Source organism: Cucurbitaria berberidis (genome assembly GCF_010015615.1).
Source record: "Cucurbitaria berberidis CBS 394.84 unplaced genomic scaffold K460scaffold_1, whole genome shotgun sequence".
In the NCBI taxonomy this organism is placed as follows: domain Eukaryota; kingdom Fungi; phylum Ascomycota; class Dothideomycetes; order Pleosporales; family Cucurbitariaceae; genus Cucurbitaria; species Cucurbitaria berberidis.
The window spans coordinates 3,596,810-3,619,776 of record NW_024468935.1 but is presented as its reverse complement, the minus strand read 5'-3'; the positions used below and the strand labels follow the sequence as shown (position 1 = coordinate 3,619,776).

General features: G+C 49.2%; 8 protein-coding genes across 8 annotated transcripts; 5 read left to right on the top strand and 3 right to left on the bottom strand.

Moving 5' to 3' along the window:
• Nucleotides 1-128: 128 nt before the first annotated feature.
• K460DRAFT_302503 (kinase-like protein) lies at nt 129-5,391 on the top strand. The gene is made up of 3 exons (XM_040929907.1): nt 129-506; nt 610-2,560; nt 2,621-5,391. Exons 1-3 carry the CDS (start codon nt 264-266, stop codon nt 5,293-5,295), a joined length of 4,869 nt encoding a protein of 1,622 aa, XP_040793496.1. The 5' UTR covers nt 129-263; the 3' UTR covers nt 5,296-5,391.
• Nucleotides 5,392-6,081: 690 nt separating this feature from the next.
• K460DRAFT_412561 (amidase signature enzyme) lies at nt 6,082-8,689 on the bottom strand. The gene is made up of 8 exons (XM_040937548.1): nt 8,509-8,689; nt 8,083-8,462; nt 7,613-8,040; nt 7,367-7,569; nt 7,002-7,318; nt 6,706-6,950; nt 6,571-6,651; nt 6,082-6,514 (listed from the first exon to the last, which is right to left on the bottom strand). Exons 1-8 carry the CDS (start codon nt 8,599-8,601, stop codon nt 6,414-6,416), a joined length of 1,848 nt encoding a protein of 615 aa, XP_040793495.1. The 5' UTR covers nt 8,602-8,689; the 3' UTR covers nt 6,082-6,413.
• Nucleotides 8,690-8,829: 140 nt separating this feature from the next.
• On the top strand, nt 8,830-12,810 carry K460DRAFT_24339 (uncharacterized protein). The gene is made up of 9 exons (XM_040927328.1): nt 8,830-9,047; nt 9,108-9,321; nt 9,372-9,431; nt 9,489-9,797; nt 9,852-10,020; nt 10,085-11,552; nt 11,607-12,152; nt 12,210-12,401; nt 12,460-12,810. The coding sequence occupies exons 1-9, from the start codon at nt 8,965-8,967 to the stop codon at nt 12,698-12,700; spliced, it is 3,282 nt and encodes a 1,093-aa protein (XP_040793494.1). The 5' UTR covers nt 8,830-8,964; the 3' UTR covers nt 12,701-12,810.
• A 167-nt stretch (nt 12,811-12,977) lies between these two features.
• On the top strand, nt 12,978-14,763 carry K460DRAFT_400964 (uncharacterized protein; the record flags this gene model as incomplete). Its single annotated transcript, XM_040936376.1, has 3 exons — nt 12,978-13,050; nt 13,107-13,793; nt 13,841-14,763. 3 exons carry the CDS (start codon nt 12,978-12,980, stop codon nt 14,761-14,763), a joined length of 1,683 nt encoding a protein of 560 aa, XP_040793493.1.
• A 336-nt stretch (nt 14,764-15,099) lies between these two features.
• Nucleotides 15,100-16,340, bottom strand: K460DRAFT_373064 (uncharacterized protein; the record flags this gene model as incomplete). Its single annotated transcript, XM_040934557.1, has 3 exons — nt 15,100-15,603; nt 15,671-16,067; nt 16,123-16,340. 3 exons carry the CDS (start codon nt 16,338-16,340, stop codon nt 15,100-15,102), a joined length of 1,119 nt encoding a protein of 372 aa, XP_040793492.1.
• A 1,319-nt stretch (nt 16,341-17,659) lies between these two features.
• K460DRAFT_361682 (uncharacterized protein) lies at nt 17,660-19,303 on the bottom strand. The gene has a single exon (XM_040932508.1). The coding sequence runs from the start codon at nt 19,252-19,254 to the stop codon at nt 18,010-18,012; it is 1,245 nt and encodes a 414-aa protein (XP_040793491.1). The 5' UTR covers nt 19,255-19,303; the 3' UTR covers nt 17,660-18,009.
• Nucleotides 19,304-19,553: 250 nt separating this feature from the next.
• On the top strand, nt 19,554-21,124 carry K460DRAFT_400961 (integral membrane protein-like protein; the record flags this gene model as incomplete). The annotated part of the gene is made up of 4 exons (XM_040936375.1): nt 19,554-19,673; nt 19,721-19,798; nt 19,852-20,824; nt 20,877-21,124. The coding sequence occupies 4 exons, from the start codon at nt 19,554-19,556 to the stop codon at nt 21,122-21,124; spliced, it is 1,419 nt and encodes a 472-aa protein (XP_040793490.1).
• A 694-nt stretch (nt 21,125-21,818) lies between these two features.
• On the top strand, nt 21,819-22,730 carry K460DRAFT_361681 (uncharacterized protein). The gene has a single exon (XM_040932507.1). The coding sequence runs from the start codon at nt 22,201-22,203 to the stop codon at nt 22,489-22,491; it is 291 nt and encodes a 96-aa protein (XP_040793489.1). The 5' UTR covers nt 21,819-22,200; the 3' UTR covers nt 22,492-22,730.
• The last annotated feature ends 237 nt before the right edge of the window (nt 22,731-22,967 follow it).

Below are 22,967 nucleotides of genomic sequence, written 5' to 3'. Positions count from 1 at the left end.
GGGAAGTCGCGATTTGGCAGGGTAGCACCTCCCCTGTCTAGCGGGAAATTAGTGGGGTTCGCCAACAATTGCCCCCACTACCGACCGCTACTTTCATGTGCGCTGGCGACGAAGTCTTCTCACGCCTCGTCACAACTCGCCTCCTTTCACTCAATTATCAAGAACTGAAATGTCTGTAGTGTGAAGGGCGGCAGCTTCGGCTGCTAGTCTCTCCGTCATCCTTTCTATGACGGCCTTTTCAACCATCCACAAGTCAGCCCAATATGGCACCGCATAAGACACCACGCAACAAAAAGCACCAGCATAATCTATCCACCCCCAATGGAAACTATGGGAACTATAGCATTGGGACGGCGAGCCCAACCGAGGAGAGGCTGCCCGTACGTCCTCGGATGGTCTCACAACCCTCAGAGACCTACGAGAAGGCACAGGAAGATGAACGCGAAGTCCTGAAAGCTATTTTCATGGATGACTATGAAGAATCTGAAGCAAAGGGAGCATGGAGTGTAAGTTTTAGATAGCTTCTACTTTATTTCGTAACTCCGCTTGATAGTCCTATCGTAGCGATGACCCACTCTAGCCGTGGATCAGGTGCTAACCTTGACACAGAAAACTACAGATCGTGTGCTGCGCCTGAAATTGAAGTCGTTCTCAAATGATGATATTTCAGTCACACTCTGTGCTAAAATCACTGCAACATACCCTAAATCCCTGCCTGAACTCACCCTAGAAGGTGGAAGTAAGTTGAGGAAGAGCACTGGGGACAAGCTCCAAGGACTGCTCAGAACCCGCCCAAAAGAATTAGTCGGCGAAGTCATGATTCACGAGATCGCGACCGCTATTCAAGATATCCTCGAAGACGAGATCGCCGTTCGCGAGAACGACGGCACCTTCGAGAATCTGGATGCCGAAAGGGCTGTGCAGGAGGCCGAGGCAGCAGAAGTTGCCAAACAGCAGGAAGAAAAGCTCCAGAAAAGGCGAGATGAACAGAAAGCTGAGGAGGAGCGCGTCCTACAGCAAATGGTCAGCGATGAGATGCGGCGTAAAGACTTGATGGCGAAGCGTAAGAACAGGGCATCCGGAATAACTCCGACATCCTACTTCCCTAGCGAGACCAGCGCCAATACCGTGTCTTTTGACAGAGCCGTCTTCCTACAGCACGAGGACACGATGATCGACTGTAGTGCAGTTGAAGGCATGCTTCCCTTCCGCATAGGACCAGTCACAGAAGAACTATTGGTGAAGCCGGTAGCCAGAGTGTCTCCCATTACGCTTGTTCTGAAACGGGTTCACGTAGGGGGCGCTAATTCCGCTGCTGGCCCTCAGTTGAAGAAAGCAATCATGGAGTTCGAAGAGGAAATGGAAGAGATCAAAAGGGTACGGCAGGCCGCTATCATAACCGTTCTCGACTTCAAGATCGAGCATCTGCCTGACTCTGGCTGGGAGATCAACATTCTGATGGAGCACGCGAACAAAGGCTCACTGGGCGAAAAGCTTGAAGATGACGGACATATTGCTATAGCCAAAGTCCGCTCGTGGACTATCGAACTTCTAGAAGCACTTGACTTTTATCATCGCAATGGCGTTGTTCACAAGCGGATCCACCCCAACAATATCCTTCTAAAGAAATCCACAACTGGTAGTATATCAGTAAACTTGGCCGATGCTAGCTTTCAGGAGAGCCTGCATCACCTACGGAATCTTTGCAGAGGAGAGCAGCCTTCAACAACATCGAGATCAGCGTTTTGGGATGCCGCCGAGCTTGCGCAAGATGCGCGCCGAACGCGGAAGACAGACGTCTGGGATTTAGGGGTCGTCTTTCTCCAGATGTTGTTTGGTCTCGACGCGCCTCAGAAGTACAATTCTCCGAAGGATCTTTCGGATACACTTGGCTGTTCGGAGCCGCTCCAAGAGATCATGCGCAAATTCTTCAAGCCTGATCCTAAGAAGAGACCTTCTGCTTTCGACCTCATCCCATTTGAGTTTCTGCGCGACGATGTACCCGTGTACGAACGACCTCCTACCCCGATGAGATCCAGACATTCTTCCACATCTCTAGGCCAGTATAACCTTCGCCGCGAATCTTCAACTGGTGTTGGGGGATCTTATTCACGATACGCCATCGACTGGGTTGAGCAAGGTCGCCTAGGCAAAGGTGGGTACGGTGAGGTTGTGAAGGCGCGCAACAAGGTTGATGGTCGCACCTATGCTATAAAGAAGATCAAACAAAAATCGGCTTCCGCACTTACTGAGGTCCTCTCCGAGGTTATGTTGCTCTCACGGCTCAATCACAGTTGTGTGGTGCGATATTATACCGCGTGGCCCGAAGAGGATGTTTCGGGTCTCTCTGAATCGGAAGAAGATGAATCTACCACGTTTGATGACAACCAATCCGAGACTGGTTCCGGTGTCTCGCAAGGATCGACTGATGGCGGGGGTTTTGCGAGGAGCACTGGAGGCTTGGACTTCATCAGCTCCAGTGGCTACCCGAAGATCGAGTTTGGCTCCGATGCCGAATCTGAAGACGATGATGGTGACATTGTGTTTGGTTCCGATTCTGGTAAGCTAAATCGCATGTATCTACTTGTTCCGCACGTCTTGTAATACTAACGAGGAGCAGAAGCTGAGACAGGAACTGCAAGTATAAGCCCACACTCACCAATGGTGAATAAGCGCAGCGTGTCTAACTCAATCCCCACACGACCATCACGATCCATCTTATACATTCAGATGGAGTTTTGCGAAAAGCAGACGCTTCGTGATCTCATTCGTCGGGATTTGTACGATGACCCAGACGAATACTGGAGATTGTTCCGACAGATTCTGGAAGGACTTGCCCATATCCATGGCCATGGCATCATACACCGAGATCTCAAACCGGACAATATATTTATTGACTTCGCCAAAATTCCAAAGATAGGTGACTTTGGGCTGGCTACCAGCGGTCAATATCAGCGTCCAGACAAGAAAGTCTCCGCCGGCATTCAAGACGGTGACATGACTCGGAGCGTCGGCACTGCCCTTTATGTAGCCCCAGAACTGAGCTCCAATGTTACTGGCAACTATAATGATAAAGTAGACATGTACTCAATGGGCATTATCTTCTTCGAGATGTGCTTCCCTTTAAGGACAGCCATGGAGCGCGACAAAGTGGTTCGATCTTTGCGAGAACGTAAACATGACCTTCCACAAGAGTTCGCGGCATCCGAGAAGTCTCTCCAAGGTAGCATCATTGCGTCGCTAGTCAGTCATCGGCCATCTGAACGACCTAGCTGCACAGAGCTTCTGCGAAGTGGAAAAGTACCGATTCAGATCGAGGATGAGGCAGTCAAAGAAGCTCTCAAGGCCCTCTCCGACCGTAACTCCCCTCACTACGCGAAAATGATGGCCGCTTTGTTCTCGCAGAAGCCGGATACGCAAGCAAAAGATTATGTTTGGGATATGGGTGTCACCGCTCAAACAATCAAGGCAAACGATGTCTTACTGCAAAATCTTGTCAAGGACAGGCTGACCATGGTGTTCCGTAGCCATGGTGCTGTCGAGACGCAGCGCCAATTGCTCCTGCCATGGTCGGATCATTATACCAACAATAACGTCGTCAAACTCTTCGATCCCTCGGGTACACTTGTGCAACTACCATACGACCTGACATTACCTTATGCACGTAGCATTGGCCGAGGTGCACCATTTCTGGAAAAGACCTTTACGATAGGACAAGTGTACCGTGATAATTACGGAGGCGCACCGCGTAGCAGTGGAGAGGCCGACTTTGATATCCTTTCATATGACACATTGGATTTAGCCCTGAAGGAAGCCGAAGTCATGAAGGTCGTCGACGAAATCATCGACGAATTTCCGTCCTTTGGCCCAACGCAAATGTGCTTCCATTTGAATCACTCTGACCTTCTGGAGACAATTATGGAATTCTGTAGAATTAGCGCGCCACAACGACCAGCAGTCAAAGCTGTGCTGAGTAAACTCAACATCTCGAAGAACAGCTGGCAGGCCATCCGTAATGAGTTGCGCTCGTCGGAAATCGGCGTCTCATCAACTTCTCTAGACGACCTCGCACGCTTCGACTGGAGAGACACGCCTGAGAAGGCTTTCGCAAAAATGCGGCGGATCTTTGAAGGAACCAAATATCTCGACAGGACGCACGCAATCTTCGCCCACCTTAAAAATGTCGTCAACTATATGAAGCTATGGAATGTGAAGCGAAAGGTGTACGTCAGTGTTCTGAGCAGCTTCAATGAGAAGTTTTACTCTGGCGGCATTCTTTTCCAATGTTTGTTTGATACAAAACAGCGCGAAGTCCTCGCAGCAGGCGGACGGTACGACAAGCTTATTGAGGAGTATCGACCGAAAGGCTCAGGCCATGCTCAGCCTACTACCGGGTACCATGCCGTCGGCGTCAACCTCGGATGGGACAGGCTCGTGAACTCCATGAACCGATACCTCAAGAAACCAGAGAAGTCAGTATTCTTGAAGAAGCACGCAGAGGAAGACACTCCATCTATTTCCTGGATGCCACGCCGGTGCGACTGTTTAGTGGCGAGCTTTGATTCCAATGTCCTTCGTTCCGCTGGCGTGAAGATGGTCGCGGACCTGATCTCCCATGGGTACGCCGCAGAACTAGCCGTTGATGCCCACTCGATTGAAGATATTCTCCGCCACTACAGAGATGACAGACACAGCTGGGTCATCGTCATCAAACATGGCGTCGCATCCGACAAACCCGAACTCAAGGTCAAATCGATCGCAAAGAAGGAAGACACTGATCTGCGAACCGGCGATCTGCTCAACTATCTACGCAACGAAATGCGAGATCGAGAAGGACGCGAAGGAACTGCCGCTCAGCGTCTTACCAAAGCCACACCCACGCCCTCAGCTGCCACCTCCGCCAACACCAAATCAAATGTCGATGTTCTCATTGCCCAACACCGATCCAAGAAAAGCAATAAATGGTCCATCATTGAGGCAGCGCAGGCGCGCTCCGCCGAACTGCTCTCAGTCTTCCAGTCTGCCCCCATTGCAGCAATTGAATCGAAAGAGGAAGTCATGAACTTAATCAAAGAAACGCGGCTCAGTGACCCGGATTCGTGGCGCCACGCTATCCAGAAGATGCCCATCGTCGAACGCAAATATTTACAGGAGCTGCACGATCTGTTGCTGAAGTATAAGTCAAGATGGGATACAACAAGGAACGAGGAGGTGCGAGGGAGCGGAGAGGTAGGGAAGGCTTTTGTGTATAACTTTAGGACTGGGAGCTGTTTGCTGTATGATTTGGAGAGCTGATAGGAATTATCAAGGGTGCCATTCGCAAAAAAGAAACATTTTCGCACCTCAATGTCCATGCATGCGTAGTGAAGAAAAGGAACGTTGTAAAAAGGTAAAATAACTTTTTAAACTGATCCTCTAGGGTGTTTTGACCACCTTTGTGATGTTGGACGATGATGAGCCCTCACCATAGGCAATCCTGGTGGGGTGTCTACCCCTCCAACCTACGCCCTTATTACCCTATATTTAGTCACGTTTACCCAGATACTATTAGTCACAAAAGTCCAGCGCTCGTACTTTAATACTTTCCCGTGGAGCTCCTTTAGTAGATGCGGGTGGGTTTTAAAACGAACAATACGGCACCCCTAAACACGCCCCGACCCCGGAATTAGACTGCTTGAAAACTGTCACAGATCAGGACAATACGTATCAAACCATATCGTATTCTAATACTAAAGATTTAGATGTGGGATGGTACGCTAGGTGCTATATGTACCTGCTAAGGATCATCATGTGACAAGAACTATCACGTCCGAGTTATCTTGATCGCGCAAATAATACCATTCGTAGTGCGTGCGATAGTATACCTCGAATAATTTAGTAGCACAGTCTAGATACAAGTAATCAGCAGATTTGATATCATTGAGGTCTCAGGTAGGTTGGCGGATGAGCAGACGTTAGGGGCCATTCACTCAAAGGGCCCCTTAGCGGCTGGCTTCCACAAGCTAGTCAGTTTGGTTTACGCTGAGATTATGTGAATGCTTTACTTGATTGATTGATATCTCGAATTTCATAGGTAATTCTGCAAATCTGAACTCATACTGTCTACGTGTCTCGTTCCAGTTCTATGCTAATATATATCAGTGCACCCCTGAAGCAAAATGTATGTCCTTGACACCTCCCAAGAATCATCTTCTTATCGCCTCTTCAAATGACAATTTAAATGCTCTGGAGATTACGATTTTGGAGACACGATCGCAGCCTTAGAAGGTACATTGGGTCCCTAAAAAGGAATCAAAATAAGAAGAATGTCAACGGATTTTTGAAGGGCGAGCATATCAACATCGCAATATAAAGTCACTGAATTGCGATCCAAAAGTCAAGCAACTATCCCTTGGTGAACAGAAACCCCCGTGTTAAGGCTCTGGGAATAGAGTGTTTCCAGCTAGAACCTGTGTTGGGCGCCCCGACTGACGTAGACACGTCAGTGCTACATCGAAAAGATCGAAGTCGTGACCTGGCAACATATTAGCATGCATGTCTACATTATCAGTCTCTCACAAATTCACTCACCGTGTGCTGCTATCATGGATATCGCTACGGGAAGTTTCTCCACCCTGCCGCTGACCTTAGAGAGGTAAGGGTATTCTCCAACTGTGACAATCAGCATGCCTATCCAAGGTCACGTGTGGGACTTGAGATGCTCACTAGGTATCGTAAGCTCGGGCGCTTTTAGTATTGGTGACAAGAACAAATTGGGTACTCCCACTGGATTGAAATACTTTGTTGGCAGTTCATCTCGGTATCTCGGTGATATCTCTTCGATTGGTATTAGTATGAGCGTGTTTTGTAGTTCCGATTTCAAGACCACCTTGCTAAACCAATCTTTGTAGACCTCCAGTCTCTTCAATGCCTCCACATTGGCCTGTCGCGTGATATGTGAGGACAGCTCCCTAGAAATCATTAGAGAAAATTTGCGCGTAGTTATCACACCCCAAACTCACCACTGCCATCTGACAGGTGGACTAATATACGGATCTTTGCCAAACTTGTGCCTATAGTCCTCCCGAAAGGGTCCGAAATTGTGGTAATCTTCAAAGAAAAATGAGTCTCGTGAGACATCTCTCATGTATTCTGCAAGAGTAGCATCCTTTGCTTCCAGAGGTGGTTGCGACTTCCAGGCTTCATCGAAAGAAATTCTTTCATGCTGTACCTCGAGTGTAACTTCGAGATCTGAAACAAACGCATCAATCAAATTCAGCTGTTCTTGGTTTCCAATGGTTGCCATGTAATCCAACGCATACAAGAGGGAAAATGGTTTCTACATAAAATTAGTCCCTAGTAATGAAAATGTGTACATTGGAAATACCGATTTGTTAAAACATGCTTGCAGACTGTCTCCATACCATGCTTCAGCGAAAACCCTACACTTGTCCAGGTCTCGTCCAAAGAAAGTAGGGACGTCAAAACGAGGAAAGCTTTTCAAAAGGCCTTCATGTGATAGATTTCCGTGAGATGGTCGCATGGCAAAACACCCGTTCCAATGGCCGGGACGGCGTCCACTTCCACTTGCTAAGAAAGTAAGAATATACTAGATATATGAATGAGGACTCACTGTCTGATCCTACAGCAATATCAAGCCACGGGTAGGCCGCGATTGCTACACCACTTCCACTGCTACTTCCTGCTGGGGACTGGTATCCATCCGCTCGTGGATTCCACGGCGCGATCCAATCAATACACTCCATAGGCTCTTCAGTTGCAGCGAAAGATGCTAACTTTGTGGTACCTACTACATGTGCCCCTGCATTGATAAGTTTCTGAACACAAGTAGCGCTCTTCAAAGGTGCCGGATAGAGCTCGTAGTAAGCTCGGTTACATGCTGAAGTGCGAACGTTCTGTATTGAGAAGTTATCCTTGATGGCAATTCTCCACCCCTGTAAAGGACGCTTCCCATCCTCGCCATCTCTTTGAATTCTGGGTGGTACCGCAACAGTCAAAACCTGAGGTACCGAGCCTGAAGTTCTAAGCTTGAGGAGTTCACTAGAAGGTCAGTTCCAGACGATGGGTTTAGAAAATACGTACTTATTCTCGTCCGGTACAAGCGTGTGAAGAAAAGCGCCGTGGGTATCTTCATACAGTTTCCACAGAGGCCTCAAAATCTCTCCTGAATAGTGATATGGCCCCGACTTAGGGTTCATGTCATCGATTCCTATCTGGCGAGCTGTAACAACTGTGGCACCTTTCTCGAAGAGGTACATTCGAGCCTCTTCTGTGATTCTGAGATCACAGTTGCTTGTATGTGAGATAACGATGGTTTCCAAGAACTCGGGGCGAAAAGTATCATCAGCCGCAGAGAAACCGTTCAGCTTGTCTTTAATCCACTCCAACTGTACCGATCCATGTTGGTCGAATTCGAACAGTGTTAGCAAGCAAACTTCGTGCAAGTCTTTGATATGGAAATGCTACACGTATCTTAGCGAAACGTTCCTCGACAACTTAGATATATACCTTAGGCCACATCAAGAGAAAATGATCATCTCCGAGGCTGAGTTCTTCTGGAAACATCCGCCCTGGATGTTGATCAGTGGTGGATACTCTCATGTTTGTCTTTAGCTTCCAACGGTGTACAGTATAAAGCTGACAGAGGTCTAAACTATGGTCTGCCCAATGCGATTTGAAGTGATTTATGCTGTTCAGCGGCAGCGCGAAAACGATGTAATATGTCGTATCGTCCCGTGTGTCTGGTGATTATGCAGCTGCCTTTGAAGCTTAACCTAATACGGGATAGGCGAGCGTTGTGACCTGTTGGCATACGCCGGGAGTGCAACTCTGATATCTTTCTACCTTGTTTACGACAACGTTTTGCCTTTTACTTAAACTTCTGTTTTGTATAGTATTAGGCCGTGGAATTACGCCGGTGATTGTAATTTGTTGGGCGATATCACACCGTTGTTGCCTATCGCGATGCCACGTCCTAAAGGTGGGAGCACCCCGCCTTCCAAGCATCTGCTGCGCCCACTCTTTCGCGACAAGAAAATTGAAACCTTGTACGCTGCACACGATACCCTTGCGAATCTGCTGAGAGCAATCGTTCTGACAGCCATCAGGTTTGTGACAACTGCAGGCGTAGGCACAAAACCGACGAGCGATTGGACTGACGAGGCTGGCAATCTATGGTTGACCGGAATTCAGACCCCTGGTATTGGGCTATTTTCTTACGAGCATGGCATCGGCAGTTCAGACACCGGATTTTGGCATAGCCTCCTTGATCATGGGCAACATCTGTTGATGTCCATTATAGTTTTGGTCGAGAGCCAGCATGTAATAATCGCACACTTTGGTCACAATAACATCAGCTCACAGACACCCAGCTTCAGCATTGTCCCATAATTTTGATTGGACATAGTCTGGGAGGCTTCATTGTTAAGGAGGTAAGACAACCAACGTTACCAACAATCTCGATTTACAGTATTCGCTGATATAGGTAGACACTTCGTCTGGCGTATGAGCGTACAGAACAGCAGTATAATTCTTTCAAGAAGTCCCTAGCAGGTGTCATTCTGATGGGTACCCCTCATTCTATATCCGAGGAAGAAGAAAAATGGCAGAAAATTGCTCTTCTACCTCAGGTGGCAAGTTTAGGTTTCAAAGCACAGTCTCTAGACAAAGACACAATTAGGAACCTAGCTCAGAGCTCGCTAGCATTTGATCAGGGCGGAGTGGTATGTCCGATACTGACGGTATGCGAAAAACGTGAGACCAAATTGAAGCAGTTCTTTGGCTCCAAGAAAATCAAGGTACGTACCCAAGTTTGAACGATTGATTAGATACATGAGCCAAACATGGAATAGCTCGTGGAGAGGGACTTTGCACGTACTGGAAGCAGAGACGAAGAGATCATTGAGGTGGATTCGAACCATAGAAACCTCTGCAAGGTTTCACACGATACGCGAGTGCAAACGTTCATAGCAACTGCACTCGAAGACGCACGTCTACGTATAGCAAATAACTCGCCACTTTGTAAGACGTCTCCACCCGACATTCAATCTTGGTCTTACATCACTAACTCGTTCGAAAATTATAGCCGGTGTCGAGATAGACGAACTCGATGAGCACGGATACGATCTCATGGATGTCAGCTCGAATCCAACGACGTCACATCCACCCCTCACTTCTTCAGCCACAGCCGGATCTTCGGGACTTGGATTTGAGCTCATTCCAATGATGTCCAATGTGAAACTCGAATCAACTAGACTGCCTTGCTATTCCATCCCCGTCGCACAGAATAAAGACTTTTATGGGCGACAAGACATCATCGACAAGATGGATGCCTTCTTTCTCGCGCCAGGTATACCGCACAGGAAAGACGGAGACGCCTCTAGGAGCTTTGCACTTTGCGGTCCAGGTGGAATGGGCAAGACGCAGATTGTAACAGAATATGTTCACCGATGTAAGAAGGCGAAAATATTCGATGCAATATTCTGGATCTATGCGGACAAACCTTCGAAGGTATCAGATGGCATTGCACAAATTGCTATAAGCTTGGATCTTGTGGCAGCCGAATCAAACGAAGCTTTAGATCCGGTCATAACGACAAATCTGACCAAGGAATGGCTATCTAACCCGGCTAGGTTCATTGATGCGACGGACGAGCAACATCAGATCCAGCCTACCTGGCTCTTGGTTCTGGATAATGTCGATGATGTTCAGGTCGTGGAAGGATTCTGGCCTATCGAAGGGCCTGGTTGTATCCTTATCACCAGTCGAGATCCTTTGGCAAAAGAATCTAGCGTTCTGGCTGATACAGGCTACGATGTCGAATCTTTCAGCTCTGAAGAATCCAGTCTTATGCTTGAAATGCTTACCAAGCGTGAAGGTAATGGACGTGCCGTAGGAGATAGGCTTGGGGGTCTTCCGCTCGCCATCGCACAAATGGCGAGTGTAATCATTCGGAATCACATGAGTTTTGAAGAATTTGTCGACGCATGGGACGAAAACAAGGAGCATCCAGAATACCTTGGGTATGATAAAAAGCCGGGCCATTTGGACGGATATGGCAAGAACCTCTCAACAGCGTGGGCTATCGAAAGCCTCCGGCATGGTAAACCCCTACTAGAGATTATTGCCTTCTTTGACCCCGACGGCATACAGGAGGTTATTCTCAAACAGTATTCGGCGATCACACTGGACGAGTATCCCACAGCACATAGTGCTTACCTGAAAGCTCGGAAAGAACTCATACAAACCTCACTTGTAGCCAAGGACCGTACGGAGAAAAGTCTGTGCGTCCATAGAATGGTTCAGGACGTTACCCGCTCTAAGATGAGTAAAGAGAATTACCACAAGGTTTTCACAGCTGCAGTTCGTCTCCTAGTCCAAGCCTGGCCATTCGAAGAGTTTGGGTGGCGGCACGGTGTCGCGCGATGGCGAAAGTGCGAGGAAATGTTCCCCCATGTCCTGAGCCTCAAAGGTTACGGGTCCCGTGTCATCGAGGCAGTCGACAATACCGATACTAAGATTGAGTACTGTAGGCTCATGAATGATGCCGGATGGTAAGTTCAATCCGAGCATATGAACATTGGTCCTGCACTGACATGAGTCTCCAGGTACTATCACGAGACTGGGCACTTCGTCGAGTCCCAAGCTCTCATTGGACACTCCCAATCGGTTGCAGAAGCAACGAAATTGACACTCTCGAAAGTAACTACACACAACGTTCAAACAAAAAATGTGGAAAAGCAGTTGGCTACTCTTTTGGCTGAAACACATCACAATTTGGGTTGCATTGGAACAGAAAGTAATCAACCCGAATTTACGCTCTCACACTTCAGCGCCTTCAACGAAATGATGGTCGCAGAAATCGATGACCATATGAAAAAGACCGACAATCGACTCGCCATTTCTTGGAACGAACTCGGAAATGCGTTTATGATGAACAAGATGTGGGTGGAAGGGGAACGCTGTTTCAAGGAATGTCTCGAAGTAGCGCAGCAGATGACGAGTTTCGCGCCCGCAGAATTCTCATTCCCCTATGTCAACCTTGGCTTAGCGTATTGGCTGACGGAGAGATTTGTTGCGGCAAATGACATTTTAGAAGAGGGCTTGCGGTATAGGGTTGCTGCATTTGGTCACGATGACCGCCAGTCCTTTATGTGAGTTGTTTCCTTCTCCCACGAAGTGACTATCTACAGTTACTGACCACTACACAGAACCGGCCGCTTTTTGTATGCGCTTGGTAATGTTGCGGCCTCACAAGGTGGATGGAATGAAAGTCTTGCATACCATGAACGGGCGCTTCGTCAGTTTCTCTCAACCATTGGTAAAAACCACCACCGCACGGGTGACATTCGCGTCAAACTCACAGAGCATTATATTCGACTAGGTAGCCTGAAGGAAGCTTGGTAAGTACATTCCCTGTCAGTTACATCTTATATCCAGTCCATAGCTGACAGTCTGCAGCGTGCACATTGATGAGGCGTTGAGAATATTCAGTGAACGAGTGATCTTTCGGCCAGAATTCGCACGGGCAATGTTTTGGAAAAGCAAGTTGCTTGAGGCCAGCGGTGATAGTGACGAAGCGCGCAAGCTGTGGGGCAAAAGTGTGCAGATGTACCTTGAAATCACTCACAGGGTAGTGCAAGGCAACATCGAGCCTTCGGCGGCAGATTTTGATGGCGTGATAGCCTTTTGGTCACGATAATCTGTCGCAGTATGCTATTCGGCGCCTACTGAAGGGACTGGCCAATACCGCTGCCGTATTCCATGATCTTAGTTTACTGTGGAGCCACATGCGCGTTAACATCCTTGGCGTTTGGGGCGAAAACGCCTACTTCGTGTTGACTCCGCCTCCTGCGTCGTCGAAATGTTTGCCCTTCCTTTAGCGTTTCCTAAGAGCCTCACAGCCAACAGTACATTAAGCATGTCATCTTGGAACGTGCCTAGGACTTTTCGAGGGTGTTTATATGTGCCCAAGATCCATGGCAACCCTTGCACCAGCTACCCCTCCCGAAGGGCCGCCCGCGTCGATCCGTTCCGGTTCCGCGAAACAATGTGGGTATGCCTTTGTGTAGCTAGTTCACAGATACATAGAGCTGACGATTTAATAGGGACTCCTGAACACTACAGTGCATCTATATCGACCTATGCGAAGCAACGAAGCACCTCGTTGTATGTGGGTGTTCATTTTACGAGACTCGCACACATCCTTCGAAAGCCCTTCGATGGCACTGCGAAACGTGCACCTACATACAACTATACACCATCCTCGGATTTTGCGACACTCTATCAATATGTTTTCGAAAAACCGGTGGGCTATCATGCGCTTGCGACGCCCCTTGAACTAGTCCAACTTGCAGAGTCAGAAGCGAGCAATGTCCTGTTCCTACGAGGTCAGCCTTGCCCACAATGGCTGGTGCATGCAGGCGCCTCCTTTCATATCGACCCTGAGTTCTTCTTCCGGCACTTAGACTTTCTCTCAAACTTGTCAAGTAAAAGGTATTTTGCACAGCCCTCGCTTATGTCGACTGCACGGCGGATCATACAACTCAATTACATGACCATCGGCGAGTTTCCAGCCCACTCTGGCGATATGGGTCAATCTGAACTAGATCATCTACGGGATTCTGCAACTAGGGATATGTCAGAGTACTTCAATGAGCTAGGTAAGAGAGTCAGTCGAAACGCGTGTGGATCGGAATCGATCGTACGCGCGTACCACGTTCTTGACCAGTCCCACTTCGCAATAGAGCAACAGGCATCTATTTGCTTAGGTCTGACAGAGAAAGGCTGGACTGGTGAGCTCGAATACCCCTCAATTATTCTATTCATCTGACAGATTCAGCCGTTGTCTGGCTCGATACAGGAAGGCCATTGACACCCAATCAGCCAGGGCCTTGGGCAGGTACACTGCGGAGCAACCAGCACTCAGGCCGAGAAACTTTTCTCCCTTGGATACAGTCGCAACCTTTCGTATCCTTACACCCGGCGAGCATGTCCATCGCGCACGAACGTCGTCCTGTGAAGGAGATGGAACAATCAGCATCACTCATACACCTTGACTACGGAAAGACGTTGGACAAGAAGGCTATGGCCCAAGATCCCTTCTATGCACTACATGAGGTTTTTCTGAGCTGCGCATATTCTGAGGTTCAGTTCTTGAACGTTATCGAATCCAAGATCAATGAAGATATGGCCCGAGAATTTATGCCGGATCACAACATTTCCCCAGCAAACATGATATACTTCCAAGGTCTACTCGATACGCATGCAGAATCTTTGCGGCGGACAATTACGGCAATTAACTCACGCGATGATTCTGGGTGGCCACGGCCATCGGACCAAACGTTGAGGAAGAAGCACGCAGTGCTCGCCCATACATTACTTCAAGATTATGAAGCACTTCTGAGGCGGACAGAGACATTGTCCAACCTTTGCAAAGGGCGACTGCAGATCCTCCTGAGTCGGGCCGGTATCGTGGAATCGAACAAAGCCATCGAGCAAGCCAAAGTTGTCACGAAGCTCACACGGTTAGCCTTCGTCTTTATTCCTTTGAGTTTCGTGTCATCATTCTTCGGCATGAACCTCAAGCCATTTGTCGAAAGTCCACCTTACGGTCTCTGGCTCTTCTTTGCTGTTTCAGCACCTGTGGTGGCGCTTTTACTCATGTCAATGACATTGAGCCTAGAACAGATAATGCAACCTTTCGGAAAGTGTGGACGGGTTCGGAAGCCGAGTAAGATTGTTGAAAAGGAAGACATGGCTTGACAAGGTGTTAAATGACTTTCCGCTCTATCGTTGTGCACTGGTATAGTACTAGTCGCTCTCTCAGCGAAACCTCGAAATGTAACCAATCTATCGATTGAGTTGCATCTTTAGAACTGGAGAGACAGATAAGGAGTAGGTAAAAGGTTTGTCGCATTGATTGATACTGTATGTCATGAGGCTGCGCGACACGAGAAGAAGAGGGTTCAAGGCTCGCCAGAGCTCTTCGATCAAACCGTAGAGGCGGTGTTGCAATCTGAACCACGGAACTGAACACTGGAAGATTGTCGGATATATTATCGGTGACATAGCACATATTAGAGCGAACAAAGGAAATTCTCATAGCTGTCTCTCCATGACCCGTACACTATTTTTGTGCAGCGGTGTCTCATCCCCGAATACTGAATGTGGGGCCTCATGCGAGCTCCGTGAACTTCCATCACCGCTAAAATCCTTTGCGGTCTTGATATCTTCGACTACGACATTAAGATCCGTCCTGCACTCAATACCTCCTAGGCTCTCGTCGCTGTCAATCTTGCTCAGCCCCGAGCTCACCATCGTCGATACGCCTTTCTTCGGTCGGGACGATAGTTGTATGGCATTGGAGTGGTTGCGATTGCCGTTCTGTCCGGAGCGGTGATGATGTGCTGAGCGGGAATGCGAGTTGGGGTCCGTAGAACTATATTGCTCTGGGTCCATGTCGTTTTGCGGTTTTCCTTGGGCGAGACGGACGACGAGGGATGCCATGGACATTTCGATGTTGAGTTTCACCATGTAGGCGACGGGGTGGAATTGGATGTATACGACTTGGTTTTTGAGGAACATGAGGCCGATTAGTAGGGCCTGAATTTTACTGGTTAGCCAACGATATATACCCTGGGGAGTAGGAAAGGGGGTTAGAGCGACTTACATCCATTGCAATACTGACTACCATTAACTTGGCATTGAACCCCACCAATGGCGCGTACTTTGTCAGGCCATGCTGCTGCACAAGTCTAAGCTTAACGGTCCTCAAGAAGTACCAGTTCAGTCCCGCATCCACGATCAAGATCAAGACTTTCGAAATCTTGTCCCAGACGTTATTGATCTTGACGAATGTCTGGCTAACAGGCGGCAAGACGTGCGCAGGAATCCAGATACAGAAGACGGCAATGTTGATAGCGGTGATGAGGATAACTGTGCCCCATTTCAGGTTGCGAACTGTGCTGCGGTGCTCAGCAATGAGTGCGATACGATTTATGATGATTTGCATCAGAAGTTGGATCTCGAACACCCAGAAGAGGAGAATGCAGAACAGCACCGGGATGCTACGATGTTTGGTCAGTATAGGCTTCATGGCTTACCATAATGTAAAAGACTTACGTTGGTCCCAATCTCCCATTAAGAAATAGCCACCCAATAACTCCAATACCGATGTTCGCCAGGACCTCTCCCCAAACCATGTAGATGTACCCCGACCTGAGCGGGTTGCGATTCCGCCGTGTTTGCTTGACAGCCTCCCAGACTGTCAAGAAACCAAAGCCAATGGTGAAGCCAGCAGCTAAAGCTGCAAGCTGGTAGTCCTGAACAGTGTTCGACATGTTGGGGATGGTGGTGAGCTGTTGCTCGGAAGGAGTGTGGTCGTAGAAATCTCAGGCAGGCAGGCTGCGTGGCTTCCAGGTAACATTATATCACTGTTGATCCAGGGATCAACCCCAACTCCGTGGAGGAGGTGAAGTGCCGAGGAGGGACTGACTCGGAGCTAATATGCTTTCCATAGACGGGACGGCATGGACGAGGAGCTCTAACATTACCTAGTCACTTGGTGTCTCTACCCCCTGTTAGCTGCCACTCATCGCGTGTACCACTGCCGTCTACAAACCTAGGCAAAGCAGCCCTAAAAGTGGCACTCGTAATGATGCTCGACTGGGAAGAGACGCACGGCAAGCTTACCTGAAGTGGACTGATGGCTGCCGCTACGTTTCTAGAGTCGCCGAACTTGCCCATACTAGCCATGAGCCCGAAGCCACCTCCGAAACTCTATTCTCAGCCGCAATGCCGAAAGCGAGTGATAGGTTGACGGCCTGTATAATAAGGTTGGCGTTCCAAACTTTGACAAGCAGTTTGCCCCTCATCGTTACCTTATTCGAATAATGGTGGCGCCAGGAGGCGAAAGCAGGGGAACATCCGCATACGATCTCTCCCATTCCAGAATGAAGCCCACCGGCTCTTTCCATGATGCGCAACTCTATTAATCCTTCGATCTTCAGCGCCAAAAAGATCATAACCCAGATGGTAGGTTGTGGCTCTATTCACCGATAGCCTCGGAACACACACATAGCAATCGTCGGTGCAATCAAATTCGCATTGGATATTGCTCTTCGAAGAGCAAGCCTAAAGGGTGTTAGCCCACCTGCTTGCATTCATACTAGCATGTTCTAGTCTGGGCGTCTTCGCGAGCCTTCATGTCTGTCACCAGATCTTTTGACATACTTAAACTTGTAACTCAACGGTCAAGGAAATATAAGAACGCGACCCAATGGGCCAACGTCGCTAGCGGGATTATCCCATGCTCAAGTGGCTATAACGAGACCAAACATGAGGCGCCAATCGGATGTCGCTGTAATCGTGTACTGGACACCAGTTCTGCAGTTCTCTGCCGCACTGATTGATGCAACAACTGTACACCGCATCGTGTATGGGCAATGCGCATCGCCGAAATCTCCCCGAGTATCGAGTAGTGAAATATGGAATTGTCTTTCGCATCCATTGCCCCATGACGACTAAGGGACTTAGCGATAGAGATCTGCGTTAGCTGACACGAGGCGCATAGGGGCATGCCTGGTACCGATCGTTAGTTCGACAGCCGCATTGGTCAATTGGCTTTTAGCCGACGTCGAGATCTCGATGGCTAGCAAAAGGGAGGTTCTGCAGTTGTTGCTTGAGCACGGGTAGCATTCCTATTCGCATGCGGACTATCAATGCCAAACACCGAGAACGTGCCGATACAGTAGCTCAATCCATGGAATCGCCTGGAAGGGCCTGCGCCCAATCAAATCTCTTTCCTCTCCACAGGTTTGCTGAAGGCGTTCCTGCGCTGATGTTCGGAGACGGAGATGGGCGTCAACGCCACATGTCCCCATTTTTTCTCGACAGATAACGTGGCGAGCGCCGGAGTACAACCCCAGATTCGTCGCATGAGCTGCATAAGATGCATCGGACGATCATATCGCGACATAGTCAGTCACCTGAACCATGGATGTATGCGATTCAGTCTTTTCCATCAATCCCAAATTCCTCCTGCACCTCTAAGATCCTTACGCCACGCTGGTCCGCGAGCAGACCCATGAGACCTTGTCCTACATCTTTCAGTTCGTTATATTCGTGGAGTAGTTTGATGTGGTCCTTAACAATCTTGTTTGCTGCACCCATGATGTCGACCTCCGTGGGCTCAACATTGTCATCAGACAATTCCGCCTGGGATGAAGCGATCTCTTCGATGAGTACTTGAAGGGCTGGTAGAGTGGCCAGAGTGGCTAACAGAGTAGCCTTTTGCGCTTTGAGCTCGGCCAGGGTAATCTCTTGGGGAGTCTTTGGATGAGTGGGGCGCGCTGGTGTTGGTGCGAGCGGCTCGGGACGGCTGAGGTGTGTAGTCAAATCTGTAGCAGACCACGCTTTATCCTCTCTCGATCGGTGCTCTTGGAACGGATTATGTTTCGGTAGGGAGACGCTTACATCGTTAATAGTGTGTGTAGTGCTCTCGCTTTCTAAGGCATCGTCTTCGGTGCCTGGAACAGCTGCCTCGCCTCTCGTTGCTTGGCCTCCCAGCTGGGCATCGTTGATGTCGTTTGGTGCAATGTCTGGGAAATGAAGGAGCTGCGGCAAATGGCAGCCGTGCTTTGTGATGCCCCCAATTTCACTATGCATCGCCTCAGATGACGCCTGTTGCTCGGAATCATCGTGCACAAAGTCAAACATAGCTTCTATCAACTTCTCATTAGGCGCGAGGGGTTCATGGTTGAAGATTGTGCCGGTGGACTGCTCTCCAGAGTACTCGTCGGCTGTAGCATTAGCTACTCTATCCGTCTCCATCGTCCGCATCATCGAGGTTTCATGTTCAGCTGGTATACTACTGGTGTTACACGCTGGCTGCAATGAGGCCTCTACTGCGTTAGGATCGAGGCGATGGCCGTTCGCTTCGACAATTGTGCCTTCTTGTACTGTTGCGTCGTTTGGCTGCATGATAGTTTGCCCAAACTTCGACTCGTCAACGTCCACTAAAGCAATGTTTCGATCGACACGCAGGTTCTCAGCTTGGTCGGAGACAGCGTAGCCATCACGCTGTGTGCACGCTTGGTGGGTACAATTGACCAAGTGCTGGGCGCCCGGGGTCGGGCCAGCAGGGGCCATTGTGAAAAGCTTGTCAACAGCTTCATCGAAGGTGTTGGTCGGCGAAGATGTCATGGGCTCGTCCTCCGAGTCCGGAACCTCACTTCTGCCCTGCCTGGTGGCCATTGAGGTGAAAGGCGAAGATGCTGGGGCGGCGATGGTGGTTGGAGATGATGGTGTTTGTCACGGGGGCGGAGCGGAACCTGACGGGAGCCAATGGCGCCTCCGTGTCATGTAAGGCACGCCTGGACACTGGACAAGGAAATAACGACCCTCACTGCCAGCCACTTCACCACTGTTTGCTCGAAGACGCGCCTCCGTATGTCTCTACAACATTAAGCCTCTCCACATTGGAGCGTCTGCAGTTTATCACCACAGGTGGCGTCAACTGCCGCAACACGAGTCGGCCTTGTTGAGCGAACGACATGGCATCAACAACAAGAGCAGCTGCCTTTGTGGCACTGCTCCTCAGCACAGCGGCCACGGCTCACGAGGACCACATGGATAAGATCGAGGAAGGCCACGCTATCTCAGGCGATCCGATCGTATGTCAGTTCCCGCCACCAAGAAGCCTCGGGTGCTAATTTTTCAGGATTCCATACTTTGGATTCACATTTTGATACAATCTTTGGCCTGGGGGATCATCTTCCCCACGGGTATGGTATTAGGGGTATGTAGCCATGTAGCGCAACCTCAAGCGAATCTAAACTTACCGTCAATCAGATAATCCGATCGAAATGGCACGTTCCTGTACAAACGGTCGGCTCCCTCCTCGCAATCGTAGGCTTCTTCCTCGGACATAAGCACAAAGGCAGACAATTCTCCACGAACATGCACGCCAAGTTCGTCCCATACATAATGCTTATGCTGGTCGCCCAAGTCGCTATGGGTGTCTACTTGAAACTCCACCTCGAACGAGGTATCAATGCAAAGATACGAAAAGTCGTGATCAAGATACACGGTGTGGTTGGCAAGGCATTACCACTCGTAACCTGGGTCCAGTTCGTCTTTGGGGGTATTACAGCGCTTGGCTTCTGCCGAGCCGACCATACGGGGCAATGTCTGGCCCATTTCATCATGGGAGGCGCATTCATTGCATACGGCATTATCCTCATTATTTTGCTGTTGGTAGGCCAAGATTGGCTGCGCAGAACGGGACGAAGCCAGGAGTTCTTCGACAGCCTTGTCATCGCTGCATGGGGCTGCGTCAACACGTTCACCGAGCATCGCTGGGGCAAGCCCTGGGCAGGCAATGATCTGCAACACACGTCCATGGGTGTCATCTGGTGGGCAGCTGGTCTGGTAGGCGTATGGCTGAGCCGTACACGAGGCGGACGACCCAAGCGAAATCTGATCCCCGGTATCGTCATTTTCGTGACTGGTTGGGCGATGTCCGCTCACCCCCAGCACCTACCCATTTCGACCATGATCCACACGGTGTTTGGGTACACTTTGATGGCTGCAGGTGCTGCACGAATAATTGAGATCTCTTTCGTGCTCAAGGATAGCAGCGCTATCTCGGCTGACGGATCAGACCCGAATAGCTTCCAGTATCTGACGCCGTTCCTTCTAATTGCTGGCGGCTTCATGTTTATGGGCGCCACGGAAGAGCAAATGCAGCTTCTGGCTGACGCACACGTGACGCACGTCTCCTACGTGCTCATCTTGCTCAGCATCGCTTTCTTGCTGTTTCTTTGTAAGTCTTTCCCGTAAACTCCTGCTAGACCTGTGTGCTAACTTCTATCTAGTTGTCAACATGCTTCTTCACCTCTATGCCGTCCATGCATGGGGCCAAGATATCAAAGCCGATGCCGAAGCTCCTCGCATGAATGGCCTTACCAACGGTCATGCAAATGGCCAGCCCAATGGTTATGCTAGAGCTAATAGCAGAGTTCGGGATGCCGAAGAGTTTGAGCTTGAAGGCCTAGACTCAGAGGATGAAGACGACGATGTTCTTGATAATAAGGAAAGGAGACCACTGGTTGCGCAGCATTAATCTCGCATAGGACATCGCGTATGAGCAAGTTCATGGCTGCAAGTACGGTTATGTAAATGCTTCACCCGTTAATATACCTCTTCCAACTTTGATTGACGTCCCGCCCAATCTCATGTCCTTAATCGTGTACGCCTGAGCGTCCACTACTGCAGAAGGGCTTAGCAATCGTAGTCAGCCAGTACTGAACGCGAACATAGCACTTGTGAAGAAACAATTACGTTGAATACGCCAAGTAAGTCACAGGAAGCCTGCCTACTCCGCCATTAACTTCAACACATCATCAGTCACGAGCACGGGAACCAACACGAACACGAACACCATGTCAAAAGTCTCGCCATTACCACGAAGCCACGTGCGGCGTCTCGAGACTTCCACATGCACAACGAAAACCCTTCAGTTGCACGTTTGAAATTAGCCACCAATGTTTTCCGTCGGTCAACCGCATGTCGAAACACGTAAATGCGCGCAACCCGTCTCTGGCACACGTAGTAGCCGTTAAAGGTATCTCATGTGTCAAGACTGACACCTTGATGTTGTGGTCTGTGGAGCCCTTGTACAGAGATTGCTCGGCTTAACATCTAATTTTGTGCCGACGAATGCCGAATCCTAAATGCACAACAAAGCTAAGCAGTTAACGGGTATTTTGCCATGGCTTTTTCTCCATACAGCCTAACCACTACTACTTCAGTGTTCCAGAGTCTTCTCCCTCTCACCCAATGATGACGTCTTGCGGTGTGAGCATTTATGTTTGGACGGCGTCTCGAACGGACAACGTTAGTGTGACCCACATGTGCACCGTTGCGAAAAACCAGTCACGATGCACGTGCGAGACTTTGACCCAGATCTCACGATCGAAAGTCCTGGTGTTGACGGGGCATGAAAAATCTTTTCACGTTGTACGGGGTATATAAGAGGCGGGAGCGCGGGTGAATATGGGGCACCCATCAACTTCAGATCATCAAGTCCACTGCATACACACACTACACTACAATCACACATCACGAACCAAGTCCTCAAACTTTCGCAAACAATCTCAATCTCAACTACCTCACACCACCAAACACCAAAACCTCAAAATGAGCATCACGGACTACCACCCACGCATTCTCTCCCTCGCCAGTGGCGGCTCTTCCATCATCTCCACACCAACTCACCAGTCTCGCCGCGAGTCTCACGAGTCTGCATACGACGCACATCATTTCACGTCGCAGCAGCAACTGAAGACAGAGAACACACTAAACCAGTCCATCAAGAAGATGTGGAAGGAAATCAAGCACGCGGCTGCTGAGCACCACAAGAGTGTAAACGCGGCCTACCAGGCGAGTTACGGCGCGGGTATCAGGGTGCCTTCTACAGTGTCAAATTAGGATTTGAAGCGTATACTGTGCTTGAATCTTGGGATAGGATGATGGCGATGGGATGTGGAATAAAATGCGGAGAGGGGACGTTCACTGTCTTTGAGGAGGAGAAGAGAAAGAGGAGGAACTAAAAGTGCTTTTTTAATTACTTCAGCATTATACCCCGAGCGCTTTACGCCGAGGAGGAGCGGCCAGTGGCTCTGAACACTGTTAATATCTAATCGAGACAATACTTGTCACGCACCGCGCTGTTCAATCTTCAAACTTGCAGTCCATGATATATGTTACATTGACATTCACCCCTGATCTCTACGCTACTAGCACAACGCTAGTTCCCATCCCCTGAACCCTTGAGTCTGTCATCTATTGTACATATGCATATCGCTTTTGCCGTTGCCTGTTGCTGCACAGGCATAAAAGAAAACTAGTGGGTATCATAAACCGTCATAAGATAGCAAAGCAAACTGGCAGGCAGGCTAGCAAGC